The following is a 25,525-nucleotide window of genomic DNA, read 5'->3' as shown; positions in this document are numbered from 1 at the left end:
AAGAAATTAAAAAAGAGTTATAGCAGGACCGCTACTGGCTTCTATTCTAGAACATATCTGATAACGTCTCAATCCACTACGTTGCACCATCTTTAGGACGTCAACCAGAGAGTTGTGAAGGACCAACAGGTCCCACGAACTTCTCGACTACTTTGAACTGCTCACTATCAAAAGTGAGGGCACTCACAGGCTACTGCCAGCCTTGTAAATGTACTTTGTACGTAAAAGGTGCAAAGCATATGCCACAACTACGGAGATTGATTGTAAGCTAATTAAGTACAGATTGCATGACTTATGTATCAGCACACAGTAAGGCAATATCATTCGCATACTTAAGATCAAAGAGTTTCTGTCTAGGTAACACACCGCACCACCATCACCTACATCCATCGAAGCTGTTTCCAGTACGTCATCTGTGGCCAAGTTGAACAGGAATGGTGACATTGGACAATGCTGCCCAACCTCACTGCTTCAATGAAACGGTAGAAAGAGTTGATTGTATGCCCTGACTCTTCCCGGTGTGTGTTTGTATATAGGGCCTTCGACAAACTTCTCACGCGCACTCTTCTTCAACAGACAATCTCAGAACAGTCCTGTCCAGCGAATCGAAGGCGGCCCTCATATTAATGAACACAACGATTTTTCGCCTGCAATTAGTGGAGGGGGAAAATTGGTTTAGTGGGACCTAAATTTGGAAGTTCGTGCACCGGCCATTTCATATATATATATATATATATATATAAACTGATCTGATATTATACCAGACAATTACACAAACATTTTTCTTATCTATTACTTTTTAGGTTGCAGATCGTATTCTAACTGAAGAGAATGGGTGCCATTTAACAACTAATGATGAATTCGATGGAGCATCAGAAAACCCTACCAAATCGTCGTCGTCATCATCGAAACATTTAGAAGTCGGTGAATCATTAGATCTTCGCCTACCGTTTTTGCTTCCTGAAGATTGTTATCCATCTGATAATCCTGTACCGATTAGTAATAACCATGCCAATCATAATGAATCAATTATCAGCTATGAAGATGATAGTGGCATCTATAGTCAAAGTAATTCTTTCAAGCACCAATTATCATCTAGTAATGAAACATTAAACGCAACTTTTATCACAGTTGATTCAATTAAACAGTTTTTATATCCTGCTATACAAATTGGTTGGTGTCGTTTATTAATACGACCTAATATTTATCCTGCAAATGATTTTTTATTCGATGAAAAAATAAGTGTAAATCACAGTCCACGAAAACAATTTTTACAATGGAATGTTTACTTATCAATTGATTCGAAAATACCTGTTAATTGTAATGACCGTGGAAAAGATAATATTGACGTCACCAGATTGAATAAACATTTGGTGGTGGTTTCTAATGGGTTCACTACTGAAGAAAAAATCAAGTGTAAAGTAATGAAATTGGGGAACAATTATTTATTCCATTTATGTATTATTTGTTTTTACTGTTTATTTTTTGTAAATAATGAACTAGGTCAGAATTTCTCTTTGAGTGTCAGCTACAACTATGCGGTACATCCATGTGTGAAATAGTGATGAAATAGATTTGCAACTCTGATGGATGTTTTTGTTGGCATTGTTTTTTTTTGAGTTAGCGGATGTAATTGGTGAGGTTTCATTCTTGTTTTAGGCAACATTATCGGAGGCCTACTTAGTATGAAAGTCTTTTACAGAACGTATACATATATTGCGTTAAGCCTCAGACTATAAATAATAAATCATCTATTTGAATGTTTCATGGGAGTTTTTACTTTGATAAGCAGTCATGTTATTTATTGACTTCTTACTTTTTTACTACTATTCAATCCTAGATTGAGTAGTTTCGTCGAAGGTTTATGTTTAATACAATGGTAATGTTTATCATGGAGTAATATCTGCTAGAGAATCATTGAAAACAAGGAAGAGCTCACTGGACCATACATGTTCCACTTCATTTTGAGTTCCCTCAGTAGGAAAAGTTAACACTGATAAAACACTAAATGTTTACAGATACAGAAGCAAGCTCGATAACTCTGATCCGTTCAGTTACAATCAATAGATCAGATCATTGTAAGGTATCATAATCTTCATCTCAATGTTATCAATGAGTTTATTGTGTTTGTTGACTCTATGTATATACTACTGCTTCCCTTTATAACTTCAGAAAATCCCTTTCAGTTATTCACTGTTAAGAAATTTGATGCTTATATTAAACAATTCAAAAGTTTATTATTATTATTATTATTATTATTATTATTAGCTTTATTCAATATTATATTATTTGGTACAAAATCAAATTCTCAGCATAAAGTATTTCAACATGTTTACGTTTCTTATTTCTTCGTTGCTCCTGATGATAAACATTCAGTGATCGCCAGTTGGGTGTCAGCAGTTCAGTCAATCGACATATGAATAATGTATATTCTTTTTGCTGCATGTTCCCAGCAAACACGACATCTCTGATTAGGCCTTTTGTAACTTTTACAGCGAAAGGTTGTACAGTTTTCAGAAACGCACCGGAATAGGTTGTGTGCTTAATAGCCATAATTATGTATTAAAACAAACAATATTAGATAACTTGTTGAAATATATAGATGACGGGAAACAGGTAGCCCAGATGTTTAAGCAGGCCACGGCGTAAATTACCGTCACGTTTTTGAATTTAATAATTTCTACAACTTGGAAATAATTCATAGTATCATCTACAAGAATAAATTCTAACTGAATAACTCAATTGTTACTGGATCAATATACTCAGTCAGTGTCTGAGATTTATTCACTTGATCCAGTCCATACGCTGAATATTATCAAATGTGTCTATTTCTATGATAAGTTGTGGATTAAAGTTAACAATTAGACGAATAACGAATAGCTCAAAACCTAAGTCAAACAATGCTTCCCATTGATCTTCAGTCATCTACAAACAAAATTCCTGTCACTAAGGATTTGTGGAGATTGTTGAATTTGATTGGAATCATGTGCCGACGATTCAACCTCTCAAAGCACAAATATTTTGATCATTGATTTATAATGAATCTTGACAATTCCTGATCTAGTTTGTCACATATCACAAATTGATTATTTATAATCACTGATTATTCACATGTCCATCACGTTCAAATGCATCCAGAAGTTTTATTCAACTATAATTGGCAATCAATTAGAATTTATTTATTTATATGGCCATTTATGACGCTTGAACACGATATTCAATAAACGTATCAGCGATGTCAGTTTATTTAGTCAATTGTTTCCCATCCCCACTGTATACGCGTTTACTAGGCACAGATTCGGGTATTAGCTTCGAGTCACGCTCACAGTGTGAGGGCTAGTTATTACTACCCAGCCATTAAAAGCGAAGTATATGGAACGAGGTTTAAACCGGCGATTCATTTATTGACTGGAAATTAAATCCTTTAACCGCTGAACCATTACTGATTACTTGAAATGTTTCGTTAATGGTATATTCATTATTATTTGTCTACTGTGCCGATTTAATGTTGATATCTTAATAACCCTGGTGGTTTTTTTATTGTTCCTATAACAGACTGAAAATGCTACAACATACTCAAATAACACTAGTATTATTGATAATAATAACAAAAACAGCAGTGAATTAGTTAAAAATCATTCCCTACTATCATCATCACTTAATCGACCATGCAGTCGTCATTGTACTTATTCAGTTGTTGTACCTAAAATTGGCTCAAGTTTAGGTCTTAGCATTGTTGCTGCCATAGTGAGTTACTTTTTGTAGATAATAATAATGTCCTTATTGTTTATAGTTGTTGTGTATGGATATTTTCCCAGTTAAGAGTATTCATACAAAAAATTATCCTTTTCCGAGTACTTCGTTTCTTTGTTGTTGTTTGTATATTTATTTATTGTTTATTTAAACACATAAATATTGGTACGACGAAGCACCAGATACATATGCGCCTCACAAATCTCATTCGATCTGTGTGAGGGCTGTGATACTGCCCAGGTGCCCAGACTGAAGCAGGTGGTTTTCTTAGGGGGCCACACCCCGAGCCTTTGACCTGAAGGTATAGTCCACAAGGCAGTGGAACATCGTGAGGAGATGCAGTCCCATGGTAACCGGTGACCAACGATTGATTCATACGCCATTTGTTCCTTCAGGATACTGGAGCCCATGTGCACCATTGGTTTGGAATCAGGGTTTTCCAACTCCCCTAGGTGAACTTTCCGTGTCCACTAACCTGCTTCAAGCACCCGACATTGGCTTTTCGTCCTCTCAATTTTATAAACAACACCCCGCCATGAGAAGGCAATGAGTAGGACTTCCCTGACAGAGGCTATATATTCGAGTGGCCATGTGAGAGCATTTGGAGAGGGAGAGCGGACTCTCCCCACTCTCGGCCGTACCAGGGCATTTGGGGGCTGTTTGTTTTGTAGTATTTAACTAATGGAAAATAATGTTGACTATAAATGTTCATTATGCTATATATATAATACACTTAGTTGGTCACCAAGCAGTAATATTTGTTTGGTCCTTAAGTGTTGATTGAATTCTATTGGTCATGTTGCATTGTTGTCACCAGTTCAAGGTTCTCGACGTCATATCTGCTATGTTGAGATGTTAAGTGGTTAGAAGTAATCAACAGGAGACAACAAGTGACCTAGGTTTTATATTAGTTGGGACTCGTCACCAAGACTTACCTGTGATCCTGAAGGAACTGATAACTTTCCAGTGCATCCGAATTTGTGTTACCCAACTTCATATTGTGAAACTTTAACACTTGAGCTATTCAGGCCTCAGCTGACCTCTTCTGGGACTGAAATCCATTTATGATTGATTATTCACTGAATAATGACCAATGTCATGTTCTTATAGTTCTTCATATACCTTGAATTCTAGTAGGACTTGACCACGCAGTAATTTGACTCAATCGGCATAATTTGTAGTATTCATGATAACATTTTGTTTACTTACACTCTCGTCTTTTATCTGTCATCTGATTGAACACATCGTACCTTTATAGGCATTCATTTAAATCAAGCTAAATGCATCATGATATCAACTTCAGAAATATTCCCAATCTGAAGGCACTGAATGTCTGTTTCGTCCCAGTTTAAAATACCTTAGCAATAAAGATCGACACCTCCATTAGTGATTGAACTGAAAACTTTTAAAGTCTGATAGCAAGCACTACATCTTTCAATATACATTTCCAACTTCATTATTCGATCTGTGATATGATTCCATCCATGAATATCCTGTCTCATTAGAGAGGACTTCAGTAAATTCTTCTCAAAGCTAGTCATCATTGACATACCCATATATATACGTATATATATATATCAATAATCTGAATGTTGAACTCTCCTTCTAAATTTTGCAATTTTAGGCGATCAATAAAATAGCCTTTGATCCTTCATATTTTCATGGTAGTCTTTGACATGTTTACTTCCAGTTCCTCACTAAATCAATGATCAAAGATAAGAATCATAATTTTAAAAGATGATTTTCTTTGACTGGGGATAAATTCCACGTTGTCAAGTCATCTCAGTGTATCGTAGTCAGTAATTACGGTTATATGTTCGTTTATTTAGTTACTCAGTTGTATATATTTAGTTATGATTTCCACTATAGAATTAATTGAGGGTGTGATTTTTGCTATGTTGTAATTTTTCTTTCATTACGGCACCTCCTTAGCATGATGTAGTAGCATTTTCATTGTACAAAACTTCACATTTTTCATGTAAGCGAGCAAAAATGACAGAGAACGAAACACGCCTTATATCATGTATTACGATAGTGCAATTGATAATTACTCGCTTCATTTTGGTTGGTTGCCATGTATAAGGTCAAAACTGCAAACGAGTATGAGGTTTATCCTCAGCCTATTTCTGTTCTTACTACATTTTTCCTCGCTCTCTTTATAGTCTGAATATGGTGAAGATCTTGGCATATATGTACGTGGAATTAATCCAGGAAGTGGAGCTAGTCAAGCAAAACTAATTCATTGTAATAATCATGAAATAAATCCATTACAATCTGATAAATATTTGTTAACTTCACCATATTTGCAAATTGGTGATAGATTAATTTCAGTAAATGGTCAATCAATCACTGGACTAACACAAGATGATGCATTAAAATTGGTGGCATCTACCACAGATGAAGTGGTATTAACTGTGGTACGTTATGCTAAACAAGACGCAGAGTATAGTACATCAACACTCATAACAGCGACAAAATCATTTTCGAAACAACCATCATCACAGTTAACTTCAATGGTTGATTCGGAGAGTAAAGTGTCTGATTTACAATGTATTGATTGTTTATTACATGAATCTTTGTTATCGAATTATAAAGAGTTTGTAAAAGGTGATAATAGTCTTGGTGATAATGATAATGAACAATTATTAAACATATCCATCAATCAGGTGATCTTATTTTTACTTAACTATAATCTTTTACTATCACCTTCTGATTTATTCTACGTGTTGTCAAAAATCATAGAGTTCAATTTTTTTCATCTGTTGTTTAATAGTCCACACCATACTAAAAACAGTGATAGATGAATGGAGATTATTTTTTCCCAAGAAATTCTCTCCAGGTTCTACATTTGTATATATTCAAATTAATAATCCAAAAACTGGCCAGGTTTAAAACAAAATACATTGTTTAAAATTATAGTATATGGATTCGGGATTGTTCCTTAAATAAAGTGTTTTTTTTACTCTTACAACGATGAGACTAAGACGAAAAATGTATTATCTCGAATACTCACCTCGTTTTGTATTTATGAGTTCGACTGCTCTCGTGGAACAAGTTACATTGGTTGAAGTTCTAAGAATTTGCATTTTTGTGCTTGTGAACACCTTTCAATGTAGCTAAGCAAAGATAAAGTCAAGGCAGTAAACAATTCAATGCGAATCCATCCAGTGCGAATTCGTCCTAGCTCCAGTGCGATTCAATAGTTTTCAATAATTTATCGGGTTAGTAATTTTCTGTGGAAGTCGGTCTGACTTAAAGACCTTCAAACGGGAAAGACAATAAATCACTTTGATTAATAAATCGGAACTATACGTACTAAAAAATTGTTAAACCCGTCACCTTACCTTGTCCAACCTACAGATCAATAAGTTAGTCGTAATCTTAATCATAGAATGATCTAATTGACTTATGTACGTAGAAACTTTCTTAGTCTAATATTATTTTCTTTGTTATTTTTACTCACATATCTTTATACCATTATTATCGGTTCGTCATTATTATCAATATCCTCAACACATGAGTAGTTTAGCTAACGCGGACTCACTTTATTATTTCTTGTAGAATTTATATAGCTTCATACACAATATAGTCTTCCACCAAACATTTAGTTGGATTTGTAATTACCCTATGTTATCCATATTGATACTTGATTAATAATACAATCGTATTTAACGTATAAGCTTATTCAAGGTAACATTGCATTTAAATATCATCTTCTATAGTTGCGTGGTAGGTTTTATGATTATCTATTGTTTTAGAAATAAATATGTAAGGTCTCTAGAGGCGATTATTATGAAATCCTAGGTATCTAGGTGACGTGTGGGCGAGAATGACAATGATTGGTTGTTTTGCTGAATCAGACATATGGATAGTGTGACAGGTGTTATATGTGTTATATATATTCCCTTATCCTTATTATGTAATAACTGTTATTGATCGACTTTTCCTTGTTGTTGGATTGTATCGGATTTTGGTGTGAAAATATATTGACGTTCTAGTCAGGCTAATCTCGTGTTCTTGATCTGAGTTGTGTTGAAGTCCTGTAGAATAGACACTGGGTGGGAAATCTAGTGTTAGTATTCGTCTAAGGTAAATTAACGTCCCACATACGTGTGAAAAGTGAAAAGACTATTTTAACAAGAAACCCTAGCGTTATATCAAGTATCCTACCGTTTATAACACTAGGTTGTTTAGGTATCTATTAACACGTACCACAGATAACATCACTAAGCTACTCTTCTCAATTATCAGTTTTTATAGTTTCAACATTTGTTCAAAATCCTAGATTTCATAGTTGTGCTATTCATCTGATATCATTCAGTTATATACAGCGTAGAACTTGACATATATATGCTTCGGTTCAAGTTTCCTCATCTCATCATAACGCTGAAATGAAATTGTCTAGACAAATGTCTAATGTAATATGAATAGTATTATGATTAATGTTAGCATGATACCTATGTCCCTATTAAAATTCAACTTGAAATCGAGGGAAACAGATTTCCTTAATGCAAGGAATGAAATAAAAACTGATATCAAATGAAGATTGACAATAACTTATTAATCAAATACACCCATTCATATACAAATTTTACTGACATTTAATAATTAGCCAGTGAATGTCCTACTTAACTAAAATAGTGGAAATACAGGTGGATTTTACTCTAGAATTATGTAACCAAATGTTATACCGAGCAAATAAAACATGATTTCACATTTATTTTGTCCTGAAATTCAATATTTTGTCGGTTAAATATTTTCGTTTGACATCTATATCGTACAAATTTCAGTAATTTCCTCCTGCTCTAAGCCCAGCTTTTTCAGTTATAACAGACTCACTGAATTGAAATCTATTGGTGTTTCATATTTCCAACTTAAGTTGTTGCATTCTCCTTGCCTTAGGTTAACTCCATCGGTCATAGCTTCTCATTGTGGGAATTCTAGTTTTCCTTCTCAAATTTAACCACTTGTGAATGAAACAAACGCGATGGCGTTTGAAGCGAACGGTGCTGGGTTGCAGTCCCAGAGTGAACATCAACTCTGAGATGCAAGTACATCCAGCTGACGAGTCCCAAATAGGACGCAACACGCTTCCCCGATCCCACTGCTAGCCACTATCCATCTTTGCTTATTAAGCTTGTGACTTCAGGCAATATCGAGGAAGTCCGCACAGGATGCACATTGCAGTCCTAAATAACAATGGGAAGATACAAGTAAACAACACCATGTGAATCAAAATTGTTATAATTAACTATAAAACATAATTCCTTCTCCCATTTTAATGAAATTTCTCCTGTATACTTTCCTGTTATTACCTGTTTAGGATTTAACGCTAAGATCACTTATTCAGTCAAGAAACGATACTGAAAATAATAATGATTCAAGTGTTACACCATTAAAACACTTTCAATCACCAAAATCAATATATATCAACAACGCTTCTTCTCATACCTCTCCTGATGTTCACATTGATATGAAATTAAGCATCGACACGAATTGTTCCAATATTTGTAAAAGTATTCATTCAGATCATAATAGAAAATGGAAATATCAAAGTAGTACCATTTGTCAAACTATTAATAATAACGATGTTGATAAAATTTCAGATGGTTTCACTAATCTGTCAAATGACTATAATTTATTGTACAAAAACCGTTCAGCATCCAGTAAGTGAGGTTTGTTTTTTTGTTGTGTGTTTGTATTATTTTATTGTTTCTGACTGTCTGATATACGCAATGTGAAAACTTAGCATATATAGACAATCAACAGTTCAAGTTGTCACACCTATCAGTATAATGAGATGAAATTATCAAGAGAAATGACAGATTAGTATAAATATGTAGTAACAGTATTAGTGATGGTAGAAAAGATTATGCATCATGGATAAGATTATTCGAGAAGAATGGATTTTTGAAATAAGAAGTATAAATATTCTAGGATAAAAATTGAATAAAATCGCGTGCTTCTGAGTCATGTCACTCAACTGTCAGCAACTACTGGTTACTATGATTGCGCGGATTCCAATCAAGTTGTCTGAATCTACTAGTTAGTGATTTCGTACAGTGATATCACAAGTACAATTTTATATACTTGGCTTTGAGCTGTATGTTTCTTATGTGTCTATTAGAAAAAAAATTCTAATACTATTACTTGGTGATATGAATTAAAATAAATGGAACGGGATCCAGACCTGTGTCCTGATAGTCAAAATAAACCGATTTAACTGCTAGCCCATTACTTTAACTTAATTTCTATCGATTTTCTAATTTGGCTGTACTGACCCACCTTTCTCCTAATATTTATGTAATTGTTTTATACTGATAAAATAATACAGATCCATTTTATTGCTCGGAATATTCTTTTAAGTTAACTGTCCAACAATCAAACAGATAGGAACCTAATGTCTCTTATTTATTATGACTATGATTTGAGGTAGACATCCTTTTTAATACCTAAATTTTTACTTACGCCTGTTACCCCTCATGGTAGAGCATGGGCGGCCCAACAGAATTCTCCATCCAACCCTGTTCCGAGAAGTCCTTCCCAGTTGTTTCCAGTCACTAATCATCCTTTTGATGTCTGCTTTCCATTCCCGACGTAGTGTGTTCTTCGGCCTTCCTCTTTCCCGTTTCCCTTTAGGATTCCAGGTAAGCGCTTGCCTCGTGATGCAGTTCAATGATTTCTGAGATGTATTTCCTAATCACTTCCAGCGTCTTTTCCTAGTTTCCTCCTCTGCTGGAAGTTGGTTTGTTCTCCCCCACAGTAGGCTGTTGCTGACGGTATCCGACCAACGGATATTGAGTATCTTATGTAGACAACTGCTTATAAATACGTGTACATGTTTGGTGATGGTTGTAGTAGTTCTCCAAGTTTCATCTCCGTACAGTAGGACTGTCTTGACGTTCGTATTGAAGATTGTGACTTTGATATTAGTGGACAGTTGTTTTGAGTTCCATATGTTCTTCAGTTGTAGGAATGCGACCCTTGATCTGCCAATCCTCGCTTTTACATATGCATCAGATTCTCCTTGTTCATCATGGATGCTTCCTATGCACGTGAATGTTTCTACATCTTCCAGAGTTTCTCCATCAAGTGTCATTGGGTTGGTGTTCTCCGTGTTGTATTTGAAGATCTTGCTTTTTCCCTTGTGTATGTTGAGATCAATTGCTGCAGAGGCTGCTGCTACACTGTTTTTCTTGACCTGCATTTGTTGATGTGTATGGGATAGAAGGGACAGGTCATCCGCGAAGTCCAAATTGTCTGGTTGCATCCAACCTGTCCGTTTTATTTCGTGCTTCTTCTGAGATATGGAAGTCTCGATAATCTAGTCAATCACCAGAAGAAAGAGAGAGAGAAGGAGAGTTAGCACTCTTTTCTGACTCCAGTCCTCACTTGGAATGCGTCTGCCCGTTGTGCTCTATTCACGACTTTGCACTGAAGTTCTTCGTATGAATTCCGGATGACGTTGACGATTTTCTCAGGTGCTCCGTAGTGTCGAAGAAGTTTCCACAATGTTCTCCAGTCCACACTCAAATGCTTCCTCATAGTCAATGAAGTTGGCGTATAGTGACGAGTCTCATTCTGTTATTTGTTCAACGATGATTCGTAGCGTTGCGATTTGGTCTGTTCACTACCGGTCCTTACGGAATACAGCCTGTTGATCTCGAAGTCGAGCGTCTACTGTGTATTTCATCCGGTTCAGCAACACTCTGTTGAAAACTTTTTCCGGTACTGACAACAGTGTGATGCCTCTGTAATTCTCACATTTGCTCAGATCTTTCTTAGGTCAGTCAGTCAGCTACAACGTAGGGCCAAGCACATTTATGCATTGTTCCAAGTTGCCATACCTCGTTAGCAAAACAAGATGAACACCGGATTCATAGAAGTAGTTAATTTAGTGATGGTAGTATATAAAAGAAAGGTTGTATATAAGGATATAGTATAGGAGGAAAGAAAGTTATGGAGCAGTTTCAATCTCAAGGTTTAAGGGAAGGTAAAGAGTGTATACACCTGCACCATTGTGATCGATTCTGAGCCATGTCACCCAGAGTCTCCAACCATTAGTTACGATAGTCACGCGGACCCCAACCAGGTAGTCTGCATCTGCCAACATGGCTCAGCCTAGAAGTTAGTGACTTCAAACACTGATGCCATGTTTTGGTTTGGTCGCCCCTAACTCTCTTCCAACCATCCCCAATACTAGTCAGCATTGCGCATCCTTCTTTCCAGCCCGTTGGCACTTGTTCCTCCTTCCTGTTGTATCCCGAAGAGAATTGTGAATGGTAACTTTTGAGGAATATTTGTGGACCAATGTAATATGTATATTTCCTATTGTATAATTGTTATGTAACTAACCTAATCATATTCATATTCCTCTTATCATTAGCTTTATTTTTACTTTTGAACTATTATTATACGATTCTTGAGTTATCATCAGTTTATTGATTACTTGTCCCCCTATTCACAGCCATATTTGGCTAAATATTGTACAAATGTTATTTTCTATTTTATGGTATGATGTGGTCTGTTTGATTGGTATATAAACCCAGTATGTTTGTGAATAATGATTCATATTTCAGAGGCTGTTATTGGTGTTTTGGACTTAAGTGGCTGGGCTAGGCAGAAGCAGGACCGGTTAGCGCTCTAGACTGCTCGTACGGTTTCGTGTGTCACTGTTCCAATCGATAATTCGCTGCTCCCTGATTGGCGGTCTCATCAAGTCACACATTAACTAGACATCCAATCGGCCACAAGATTTAACACTTCCAAATCTTCTTGAATAGGAGGTATAGTATGTTTGCTGTTACTTCAGTGTCTAACTTCAGTGCTTCAGTTGGTATATTGTCAAGTCCCGCCGTTTTGTCTGATGGTCACCCTGAATTTTTCGATCGTTGGTGAAGTGACATCCATAGGAAGGTCTGTGTGTGCTTCTTCGATCCCCGGTGGATTCAATGGAACCGGTCTATTCAACAGTTCCTCGAAGTATTCTGCCCATCTTTTCCTTCGTTCTTGAATCTCAATGATTGTCTTTCCTTCTTTGTCCTTGACGGGTCTCTCCGGTTTACTATATCTCCGTGCTAGTTTCTTCGTTGTATCATATGGTTGTTTCATATTCCCTTCTCTTGCAGATGTTTTTTTGTCGTTGCTAAGTCTTCCACATATTTCTGCTTGTCGACTCTTATGCTCTTCTTCACTTGCTTGTTTGTCTCTGTGTATTTAGTTTCATGCCTTGACTTTCTCTGTTCTGGTTCGGCTGTTGTTAATTGCTTTCTTCCTGTTCTTCTTTTCTTGAATATTGACCAAGGTTTCGATATAGATCCATTCCTTATGATGATGCTTCTTACGGTCCAGAACCTCCTGACACGTTGAAGTTAGTGCTTCATTGATCCCTTTCCAGTTGTCCTCCATAGTGGTTTCTTCTTCTTTCAGTAGATCCTGTAAGGCTTGGAGCCGGTTGTTGAGAATCATATTGAATTGGTTCAGTTTGTCAGTATGTTGAAGGAAGGCTGTATTGAACCTTTGTAATGCTGTTTCCCCAGTTGTCCAATGCGTCTTTAGCCTCAGTCTTACTCTGGCCACAACCAGGTGGTGATCTGAAGCTATGTCAGCTCCTCTCGTGGTTCTCACATCTTCCATTGCCCTTCGGAATATTTTGTTGATACAAATATGATCTATCTGTTTCTTTGTGGTGTGGTCCGCCGAGATCCATGTAGCTTTGTGTATGCGTTTGTGGGGGAATATTGTGCCGCCTATAACCAGTTTGTGGAATGCACATAGATTTGCAAATCTCTCCCCATTTTCATTTCTCTCTCCTAGTCCATGTCGTCCAATTATATCTTCATATCCTGTGTTGTCCACTCCGACTTTAGCATGTAGGTCTCCCATTAGGATGGTGAGGTTTTTTCTTGAGCAATTAGCTATGATTGATTGCAGTTTCTCATAGAACTGGTCTTTATCGTCATCGTTGCTATCATTGGTGGGTGCATAACATTGGATAACATTCATTGTGATTCCCTCCTTCTTTGTTTTGAATGATGCTTTGATAATTCTGGATCTGTGAGATTCCCATCCTACAAGTGCATTTCGTGCTTCTCTTGACAGCATTAGAGCAAATCCCTGAGTGTGTGGAGCATTTTCCTCTTCGTGATCGAAGTGCAGCAGCATTTCTCCCGTATATGGCCTTGGCTGTTCAGCTTGTGTTCAATGGGTTTCGCTGATTCCAAGTACTGCCGATTTGTATCTCCTCATTTCCATTGCTATTCGACTGGTCTTCCCGGTCTCCCACATTGTCCGGACGTTCCATGTACCTATGAAAATTGTTGCTGTTGTTGTTAGAATGGGCATCGGCCTCATGACTTTTTAAGAACCTCGGCTTTCATCATGAAGCGTCATAATCCTTCCTTCAACGCGTAGGGTAGAGTTTAAGTGGTTTAGATTGTTTATTCTGGTTAACGTTCTTTTTAGCGAGGTTGTTTTCTACGGGATATGGTTGCCGATTCTACTCTCAATCCCTCCTTACCCGATCTTGGGACCGTCAGTAGCCCTAGAAGAGTTACAGGCGGAGTTAAATGCTAGAAAAAGATAGCAAATATAAAGGGAGTGGTGACCAGCAACCTATATTTATATCACGGGATACGTAAGTGCAAACCTATGTGCTATCGGTGTGCATATAACGTTTATTCATTCTAAATGAGACACCTGCATTAGAAGACCCTGGTGTTAGATTTTGTTATACCGGTTCGTGGTTTCTTCACAACCCCATGCTGATAATTATCATATGCTCATTTGTGGGCAACTTCAGAAAGAATTTCTAGTGGAAAGCCGTGAATAGTGGAGTTCAATCGTGTCGATTGTGACGGAGCTGTATTAAATATACTTATGAGTTCCTTTTTTGGAAAATGTTTACACAAACAATTAACTTCCATGTACGAACGACGTGTAAAGTTTCATGTAAAATTGTTTTCAACAGTTTTTCATAAGAAGTACCTCGATCCGTAAACTTTAAAGACCTTTTTCAATCTGCCTTCGATTTAGACAAATATATGTCTAAAGTTTTGTGCAAATGATAGAATCTTCCTAGTTTTTAAATCGCGAACTGATCTTATATAGACCGCCATTCAAAACCTGGATTAAGTGGATGGCTGTTTCGTAGTAAATTCGAGCAATTTTTCCTGAGAATTACCTTTATCTGTAAACTTTAAGAATATTTTTATACTTCCTTTCTTCAATTTAAATAAATATACATATGTATATGCCATACAGTTGTGATTATTATTTTTTAGCAAATGAACGACAATGTCGACTATTTATTGATGCATCAGCTTGTACCGGTAATAATAATATCTATGATGAACCATCCATATCAAAATATAGTTTGTGTAATGAAAGTTTTTTATCAACATCCAAACTAGAAAAATCTGGAATGAGAAAATTATCTCCCCATACTACCATTTATCAACGTCATCATAAGACTAATATTATTAATCGTGGCAATTTTGAACAAAATACTTTCCTTACAAGATCATGTCATCGACCTAAAGGTCAATCGAACAGTTTCGATGATCGTTTATCTGTAAGTAACAAAATTTAATGAAGTAGTTTGAAACTAGTCATCTTCTCCTTCGATGGCAGTTTTCTCATTGTTATTATTTAACAGGAAGTGTGTTATCAGATGACGTATTCGGATACACTTCTTGGTCTAATTTGAGTATCTCAATAACGTATAATGATAAATGATAAGAGTTGTTAAAGCAGATTTATGTAAAACCAGGTTCGAACCCTCTACTAGATAGTTTAGATTTGAGTTATTTACTCAGTGTAACCACAGTCCAACATTTTAAAGTTATTTAACTCTACTGATAATCACAATAGATCTGTGCTAAAAGATAAGACAAAGTGGCTGTATCGTGAAGACCCACACGTGATGCACATATCCCAGTAAACATTGATCAAATTTCAGTCCTGAATGTCAACAACGGGATGGTTCAAAACTCCCTCAATAAGGGTAGAAACCTCATACTTGTTGGACTTGCTAGTTGTTATCTGCGCTCAGTAGATCATTGGATATCTCGTTTGTGATTGAAATGAGAGGTATTGGGTTCGAGTCTTGGTGTGAACATCAGTACTTGAATGCTAGTGCATCTAGTTGACGATTGGCAAATATAACGAAATGTACGTTCTAGATTTCACTCATAGTCTTCATTCATCTATTCTAAAACGTTTTTTGAGTTTTATTCAGTGCATTCTACGGAATTTTGAAATAATTATCCTTGATCTACCCGCCCACTAACATATAAACTTCTAAGTAGACTTACTTTTCATTAGTAGCATATTCCATAATTTTTATGTGTATACTTTTTTTTGTAGATATCTCGGTTTACTCAGCTGAGTGAGGTTATGACAACAAGTTCAGTAGCATCCAGTGATACTCAATCAATTCAGTGAGTTTGTTAGTAATATCTGTCTTTTTGTTTATTTGTTTACGACCCTTACATTCAAAATGAACTGTTATAGTAGTAGAACTGTAAAACATGCATTTCTATGCAATAATGTACTATTATCATTGTTGATATTATTTCCATTAAATGCAAATCTGAAATTGTATGTAAATATTATAGCATAGACCAGCTCGTGCTTTCTTTTGATTGTCACTCATTGATTAAACGGAATTTTCATAGTTCACATTACTGAATTATATTAGCTAAGCAACTATTGGAAAGCGCAGAACATTTGACACTTGTTTTTATCTTTTATATGAGACTCCTCAGCAATACGCATCCAAATTGCCACCACAGAAAGTCGAACCTAGGACCGTCGCTCTCCCTGCGAGCGCTTAACCTGTAAATCGATGGACCCATATTCAATGGTTTACTTGTCTAACTTTGATCAATTCGCATTACCGTTCGACTATCTCCCACCAAATTCAGTGGATAACTGCCTCAGACCTTACTTGTTCATGGATTCTCACTAGAACTCCAAGTTTCTGACAAGCACATGATTATTATCAGTATGAGATTTTGTAGTGCTTTTAACATTTGCATAATTTACATTAAGGAATGATCTTAAACAGAATTTCATGTCTACCTACCACTTAGTCTTATTTTCTGTGTGATAAAATTGGATTATCCAAATCAAATCGGATCATAATATGGTCAATTTAGGTCATATGTCTTTTCTTAAAAAAGAATGAGGAAATTTTTTCACTTATAACATTTTAAATTCAATTTCAAAAAATGATTATACTATATTGTTTACTATATCATAGAATTATGTAATCTAGAAAAATGCACAGATTCTTTAAATACTACCATAGATCAAATTGAAATCATCGGATAGAAAAAGCACTAAATTCAAATTATCTTGTACAGTTAAATCATAATGGATTATTCGTTTTACTATTTGGTAGTAAAGTTTATGAATGCAAAGTGAATTCTGACAACAATTAACCATTTACAATGAAGATGTACAGAAATTTAAACGAATGAATTGATTTTAACATGAGTGAATATTTTAATCATTCATGTATAAACTGTAAATGTAAACCAATTTAATATACATTTATAATAAGTAGTTATATTGTTATATTTTCATAGTTGAAATCATGAGTCAATTTAAGCTAGAGCACCATGGAAAACCTGGAAGCACTGGACGGCCGTTTCGTCCTATTATGGAACTCCTCAGCAGTGCGCATCCACGATCCCGCACCCGCGAGATTCGAACCCAGGACCTACCAGCTTCGCGCCAAAGCACTTAACCGATAGACCACTGAGCTGGCATCCAACGGTGTTAATGTCTAACTTCAACTGATCCACGAAGTTGAGCAACCGTTCACCAATAGTCTTCAGTGAGTTGATATCTCTACAACAGACTTGGTTGAACTCCACTGGTCACTGCTTCCCACTAGAACTCGAGGAAACATTCCTTACAGCCAGTCACTAGTGAGCATACATATTGTTATATTGACAAGAAATTAATTAATCATAAATAGGGAGTTTATAAATGAATCTTGGATAGATGTGCATCGTTATCAAGTTTCAAGCTAGGACAAATCAAGTTTCCGTCGGAGGTTCACGCGGTTACCATAACCAATGATTAAAGATGCTGTTTAACATACCTCAGAATCGATCTCAGTGGAGTAGATTTACTCATTATTTACCTTATCCTAAATCTTAGCTTTTGGGATTGCCTCATACTTTTTACTGCGCTATTTCACTTTCTCTAATCATATTGTCTATGGCTAATGTTTTCTACTACTACTGTTGATTTGACCACTCCTACTAAACTTATATTTCATCCGTCTGTGATGATTTATTGTGACAACTTGAACCGATACACATATTTCCCGATTTCTACGTTGCTCATGACCGACTAACAATTTCCAAGTCCTTAACCTCTTAAAGAACTTGATTTACCCTGTTTTTTAGTTTACCATTCCTTAGGCTATTTAACTTACTTCTATGGTAGCGCAATTCAGCAATCGACAGATTTTTTCACATTACATATTTTTGACATGTAGTGATGATTCTATTGCCCTTCTACAATACGTTTCTCAAGAGTATTACTGTTTAATTCTATCATATAACTACTATAATTTTTAAATTTCGTCCCTCGTTTTTTTTTCTGTTTCCATACACACTACTTAAGGCTATATCGAGGCAATACGCACAGTATGCACATATGCCAATAAGAGACTGACCAGTTGCAGTCCTAAGCATCAATGAGAAGATTTAAACAAACAATACTAAGTGGATTTAAACTTCATCCCATTGCACAAGCAAGTGGCTATCAGGATTCAGTAACTAAGTGGATGACGCGATGGCGTTTGAAGTGAAAGGTACTGGGTTCGAGTCCCAAAGTGAACATTAACTCTGAGGTGCAGGTACATCCAGCTGACGAGTCCCAAATAAGACGAAACGCGCGTCCTGGATTCCACTGCTAGCCACTATCCATCTATGCTTACACTACTTAGTATTAGTTAGTAATAGTAATTAGTTCATTACGGATATCTTTCAATGTATACATTCAATCTATTCTTTTAGACGGTATTATTTCATTGTTATTGCTTGAAGTCCAGAGATAATTCGTATCTCATTGATTTCATTCATAATAGTCATTGGTTGCAACTAGCATTATATATATATACATATATATATATATATATATATATATATATATATACTTACAAAGACAACACTGTTATTCTTGTCAATCTTTTAGTAGTGTTTCATTATTACTGTCATATTATTTTGCAATGATAATATCTTATAAATATTTTGTAAGATTACTATATTGTTTATTGGATTTTAAAGTAATAGACAAATTTTGATGTATTCTATTATATAGACACTTTTTTCACATTTTATTGTTATATGTTCACTTTCTTTGCTTTTATATGGTCATGTGCGTGTTCAGTGATAAACAATATTATTTCCCATATAATTTGACCCTAACCATTGTCGGATAAATGATCAATTTATTAGCTATGTGGTGTTAAATAACTCCTTGATAGTCCGGATTTAAGTCACCTTCTTAGTTGGTGAAATATCTGGGAACATGAATTCTCAGTATTTTGGATTTTAAAGATTGAATGTCCTAAAGATTTATTACGCTTTATGTATCACTAAATTTTGATTTTATATACATTAAAATCTATGACAGTAACTTAATTGCATTCTTGAGTCAATTCTCTGTTTATCTGTTTGTTATAAATTGAGATTTAGCAATTTAGACTTTGATAAATATTGATTTCAGATCTGATATTGTCTATAGCCAATTGGCTAATGCAGAGTCAAATCGCAGATTAGTTACTACCTCTAATAGTCTTGACAACATATCATTGTGTAAAATGGGTTATGGCAACTTGAACCCCTGTGCACATGTACCAGGTTATACGTTGTGTTTGATAAACTGAATGTATTCAATACTAGACATACAATGTAGTCTAAGACTTTCAAAGCTAGTGTTTAGCATAATGGTAACTATTGTCATCCAATATCCAAGACGATTTGTTGCATTTTACCTACTGAAGTGTTTTTGCTCTTTTTTCCTAGCGAATTCTCACTTTTTCCCATGTACTTAGGCAAAAAAATGACGTCTCGATTTAAATGATATATCTATACGGGTTATTTTCCAAAGATATCGAATTACTCTCATGTAGCTAATTATTGGTTAAAAAACTTTCATAAATGATCGAGATTACTAATTTGCTGATCTGTCCCCAAGGTTATTATCCAGTCTTATTAATAAAAAGGAGGAAAATCTTTCTATTTGTTTAAATCTAGCTTTTCGACACACGACTTATTTTAACTTCAGTTACCAACCTTTACCTTTGATCAATGATAGAGTAGTCTGTCAACTTCTGTTTATAATGTTAAGTGTTTCATTTCTTTCAATTGGCCGATATGTTGCACAATTTCTTTATCTTTTGACACTATATAGTCATAAAGAATCAATATCTTCAACACTGTTGATTAATTCAAGTTCAGCCCACTCTCCATCCACCATTTTATCTGTTCAGTCGCCAGCTAATCAATCTTTTATGGTCGTAATAGATACTGCTACTTCGAATGAATTCATTCATACTTCATCTCTATCATCATCAACACATACATCAGGATCGATGAATTGGTTAGAGAACAATAATCGCCTCATTTATTCAACATTGGATACACAATTGAATCGAAATACTTCAAATTGTGTAAGTATATTAAAAGCATGTCATGTCATCTTCTTTGGAATTATATTGTATTTCTTTCTATCATGCTTCTTTTCATTGATTATAAGTGTTACGAAAGTGTAGTATGTTGTTCTGTTTTCAGTTTGTTAGTTGACCACATCACGTATTTTTGAATTGTGTGTTTATCCTAATTACGATCTATTGTCTTAATAATTATTCAATGGAATTAACATCAACGAAATTAAGTCAAGACTACCGGATGTGATAGTTGATGTTACGATGACCGTCTTGTTGAACTATTCGGTCTTGATAACAGCCTCTACTGGATCAGTTGAATGTGTAAAGCATACATAAATGTGGCGAATTTCAGGAATTGTCTTTGTTACCGATATTCACTATCAGACGGTTATAGAAAAAAAACCCATTCAGTTTGATATTCAGGGAACACTTTCTGTACAACCTTCCTAACCTCTGCAGTAATATATTACGTTCTGCACCTTTTTTTGAACGATCTCTTCAGAATAGTCGCTATCGTCGCTTGTTCATGTATTTGCTGAATCCTTTAATAAGATATTTATTCTTAGTACGAAGATTGACCTTAAATTTGTTGTTTCCATATCATTAAATCTCTGAGTAGCAGCAAGCGAAAACCAAAATTTAGTTTTTTGGGTCGCCTTACGTCCAGATTTTTTTTCTGTAGAGAGACAGACATAGGGATAGAGATAGAGAGAGCCGTTTATTACAAATATGACAATTTCGTGAATATTTTCGAGTTTCTATTAACTAAGTCATTATTCGTCTTCTATTTAGAAATAATTATGATTAGGTCAACACCCACACGTTTTATATCCCCATTGTTGACCAAAGTAATTATCATTATTATTGTTTATCATTATTTTTATAGAACAATTCAACTATAAAATTACTAAAATTTCCACAAACCTCCTTCTGATAATTCATAAGTAGTAGTGTAACCTGGATTTTCTTTTCGGGGGGGGGGATGGTGGCGGTGAGCTTAATCATAAATCACGCTTCATTTTATTTTAATGATTAATGTTTATGTATGAGAAATTGGCAACTAGACAACTACAGTTGAATCTGTATGAGATTACCGATAATTAATGATGATTAGTTAGTTTTATCAGGTCAAATGATTTATTTACTTTTGTTATTAATGTTGAAAATCCCACGAAAATTCATTTCACTATTCATAAATCATCCCAGTTTTTTCCAGATCAATGAATAAATGATTATATATCTAAATTGTATGTGATTTGTTTTGATATACATTTATGTAATGTACATCTTTTAAAGTACACTCGTTGAAAAGGATTCATTCACTGAATAAATGTATGAACACTCAAGAATTTCTCGTTTTTTTACTTTTTCTTGCTATTAGGATTTTTAGATAGTGACTAACAGTGAAACCCAGGATACGAATCTCGTCCTGTTTGGGACTCGTCAGCTGGCTAATTTATCTGCTACCGCGTTTCGTAGACCAGTGGCTATCTGAACTCAGTGTTAGGTAGAATACATTTTGATTGTTTGAAGGGAATGAGAATATCGAGTTGATTCGCACAGGACGATCATATGCCAAAAGAAGCTAACTTGAACTAGCTCAGTAGGAGGATTGACTACACATGGACACCTGTAATCATACATTCATTACTTATTGACCTAAGTAGTTAGAATACAAGCATGGATATAGGCGAAAATAAGCATTTTGCGATATTGGTAGATTTTTGATGTCTTCTATTTCTGTCACTCAAACAATAATCGAGTCTGTATTTAGAATTAGAATACTTCACAGTATCAAATCTATTGATTACTATTTGTTTTGATATAAAACCTTTCTTCTAATGTATTTGAGATCTATAATTTATTAACTGAAAGAAAGATCCACATATATTACCAAAATAACACTTTTTTGTATTCTTTATAGAGATCATCATCAGCCAGTTCTTATTATCCTTCAAATCATTATCATACTATCTCTACGACATCTTTTTCATCGCCTGGCATTTCTTCATTTCATACTTCACAACTTTCTATTTCTCCAGTGCTTAGCAGTGGAAGTAAACCACCGAAAACATTTGTTCCAACAGCATGCGTGTTACCCTCCACTAATCATCGCAATCCTTCACTTAGTGTACCATTTTTAACAATTAAAACTCCCAGGTCAGTAATTAGTTTTATTGTCTCCTGTTTTATTCTCTAAACTGGGTAGGTGGATTGATGATTGTGAAACTTTCATTGTCATTCTGGACAATATCATCACAAAACTTATCTCACGTAGAGAAATATTTTGCCAGAGTTAATAGAAGTAATATGATACAGCTGCATTGACTTAGGAAAAGTTAACGTATTCTTGCTTGAATCATACAATTTATTTGTAAAGGATAATGCTTAGCTGTTCAAAATTAAGTAGAGTTCGATTGTGTACGATCTATCCAGTCGAAAGACAATTGTTTCAACTACACTAAACTCAATGTTACCTGAATTGGTCTACTATTAAAATAATTGTAGACTAAATAAAGTATATAAAAATTAATAATACATTTAATAATTTGCCTATTTGTTATCTAATTGTACTGTTAGTCAGATTTATAAATAATAATTGACTGGATAAATGTTAATTTACAATTTTCTTGTGTATATTTTAATAATGTTGTTTCAGTTCGCATCAAAGTATTTTGTTATTTGTCTTATTATTTATGGAAAAACAAAAAATAATCATCATATAAGGTTTTTTGTTTTAGTAATTCTATGAGCAGGATTGTTCGTGTATTTTAACAGAAAACCTGTTCACAATTTGTCAAAATTTTTAATTAACAATCTTTACGCTTTTCAATTTGAATATGTTTTCACATTATTGAACACTGCTAACATTAGCTGATTGGAGGTGATTAGTTCCATTTTACTTCACACTTGCCAACAAAGCACATTTTCACAATTTTGACGGAACTGATGCTCTCCGTGAAATTTGGACTTCAATAAATGTACCAGTTATATACATCACCATTGAGCGATTTAGATCATTATTGACATCCTGTTGGACAGATATTTACACAGTAGAAGACAACCGATTTCATGTTTGTCTAGTCATTAGTACTAATCTAGTTTTATCCGTCCAAGTAACGTGCACATGATGTTGAGTCACTAGGACCAATCGACACATTCGTAACTTCTTTGATAGTATAAGATTAGTACTGGTGATGACTCGGCAAACAGGAAATCGGTTATTACTCATTAATCTATCAGTGTTGAACGTTACTCCGTGTTCGTGTATTTTTGTAATTCTTTGTCTCTGTGACTTTTCGTGATTCCACAGTATGGTTGTCATCACTTATAAACTCGTACATCATACTCCAGCTAACCCCATTTGGATAACGGTGATATTAAACGCTCAACACGAAATTTTCTGGGAAGAATATATTCAGGCGAATGTACTGATAGATAAACAAATAAAGAGAATAATTGTAGCAATATAGTGTTGAAATTGGCAATCCTAGCCAACTCGTTAGAGAATCTTGTATCTGAGCTTACATATTTCAAACAAAAACGGGTAATATAGACAAACAAATATGAAAAAGCACTCACATTCAACAAATATTCATGAGATAAAAGGTCAAGATTAATTATGTGTGAATACATACTATATAACCAATAAGACTACAATATTCTATGCATTCCGTTTTGTATCAGTTCACACAAGCGCTTGTATTAATCTATCGATACCGATTCATGATAATAATTGTAGTAAATTTGACGAAGTGTTTATTATTATTCCGAGTGTACACTGGAGTTGCTTTCTTGATAATTTACAGTGGTCCACTATTGTTCAACCTTTAATATTATGTATGTGCATCAAGTTCATGAATTATTATTTAATCGTCTGTTGGAAGTTTAGCCACATAAATATCATTTATTTGGTTATCGGTCTGAACCATAGTCAATGTAACTTCAAACCTAACATGTCCGACTCATAAACCAATCTTTATAATTTAATGACTTAATAATTACAGTTCACAACTACCAACTATTGTATCTCTTGTTTGAACTTTGTATCACTTTAAGCACAGATGGATGGTAGCTACCGGTGGAATCCAGGACGCGTGTTTCGTCCGATTTGGGACTTGTTAGTTAGATGTGCTTATACCCCAGAGTTAATGTTCACTACAGGACTCGAAACCAGTATTGGTCGCTTTAGACACGATCGTGTTATCCACTTAACTACTGTGTCTAGAAAGCCACTTGTTTGCGCAATAGAGTGAACGTTAATTCATTCGCTTTGGTTGCTCAGGTCTTCCTATTGATGTTCAGGACTCCAGTTGATCAGTCCCTTTTGACATATTTCATGCTGAATTCAGATCAATCGCAGTCCAAAGCGTCAGTGGGGGAAGATCCTGACAATCAACAATAATCAATGATTTAAAATTTCATCGAATGCCAATTGAACACCAGGATGTACATCCATTGTACGTGATTTCAAAGATAACTGGAAGAATAAGCGAGGAAAAAATTAATTGAAAATAACCAATGAGTATTTTGTAAAGTCACAGATGAAAGCGTTCATATACAATCCAGTTACAATTATCAATGATCGTTGAATGTGATGAAGTCCCATGACATATTGGAAACTTTGTCAATGAAATTAGGCTAACCACATTTGTGGAATAACTAAATCACTGCCTTATTATGATAATTTGAACACAAACATTGTTACAAGGGGGCACCAAATACATACAAGCCACACAATAACAATGAGAACAGTAGCAGTTATTGATGCTTTGTGTGAGGGCTGTGATACTGCACAGGTGCCAAAACCTAGACAGGTGGTTTTCTTAGGGGTCCACACCCGCAGCCTTTGACCTGAGGTCTGACCCACAAGGCAGTGGAGCAACATGAGGAGATTCAGTCCCACGGTAGGCGGTGACCAACAATAGGTTCATACGCCTTTTGTTCCCTTAGGATACTGGAGCCTATGTGCACGATTGGTTTGGAATTGGGGTTTTCCAACTCCCCTAGGTGGATCCTCTATATCACTGCTACTATCATAGTGACCAGTCAGTTGTACAATACAACTGACTGGATAGA

At 35.1% G+C, this 25,525-nt stretch overlaps 2 protein-coding genes across 3 annotated transcripts in view; one reads left to right on the top strand and one right to left on the bottom strand.

Moving 5' to 3' along the window:
* Smp_174270 (hypothetical protein) overlaps positions 1–25,525 on the top strand; it is a gene marked incomplete at both ends in the record, with an annotated part of 49,019 nt that overhangs the window by 20,428 nt on the left and 3,066 nt on the right. The window contains 8 exons of one of the 2 annotated variants that reach the window (XM_018793754.1): positions 804–1,421; positions 3,556–3,747; positions 5,916–6,419; positions 9,077–9,419; positions 15,036–15,325; positions 16,120–16,193; positions 20,191–20,449; positions 22,371–22,606. In XM_018793754.1, the coding sequence (XP_018647114.1) occupies positions 804–1,421; positions 3,556–3,747; positions 5,916–6,419; positions 9,077–9,419; positions 15,036–15,325; positions 16,120–16,193; positions 20,191–20,449; positions 22,371–22,606 (2,516 nt within the window). Of the gene's footprint in view, positions 1–803; positions 1,422–3,555; positions 3,748–5,915; positions 6,420–9,076; positions 9,420–15,035; positions 15,326–16,119; positions 16,194–20,190; positions 20,450–22,370; positions 22,607–25,525 lie in introns of those variants that run through there. The other variant, XM_018793765.1, reaches the window with a different exon arrangement.
* Smp_174280 (dynein heavy chain, putative) lies at positions 23,827–23,877 on the bottom strand (the record flags this gene model as incomplete). Its single annotated transcript, XM_018793776.1, has 1 exon — positions 23,827–23,877. A coding segment is annotated over one exon (51 nt), but the record flags the coding sequence as incomplete, so codon positions are not given.

This window comes from Schistosoma mansoni, assembly GCF_000237925.1.
Source record: "Schistosoma mansoni, WGS project CABG00000000 data, supercontig 0196, strain Puerto Rico, whole genome shotgun sequence".
Classification (NCBI taxonomy): Eukaryota; Metazoa; Platyhelminthes; class Trematoda; order Strigeidida; family Schistosomatidae; genus Schistosoma; species Schistosoma mansoni.
The sequence above is the reverse complement of the archived record's forward strand: the minus strand, read 5'-3'. Positions and strand labels throughout refer to the sequence as shown.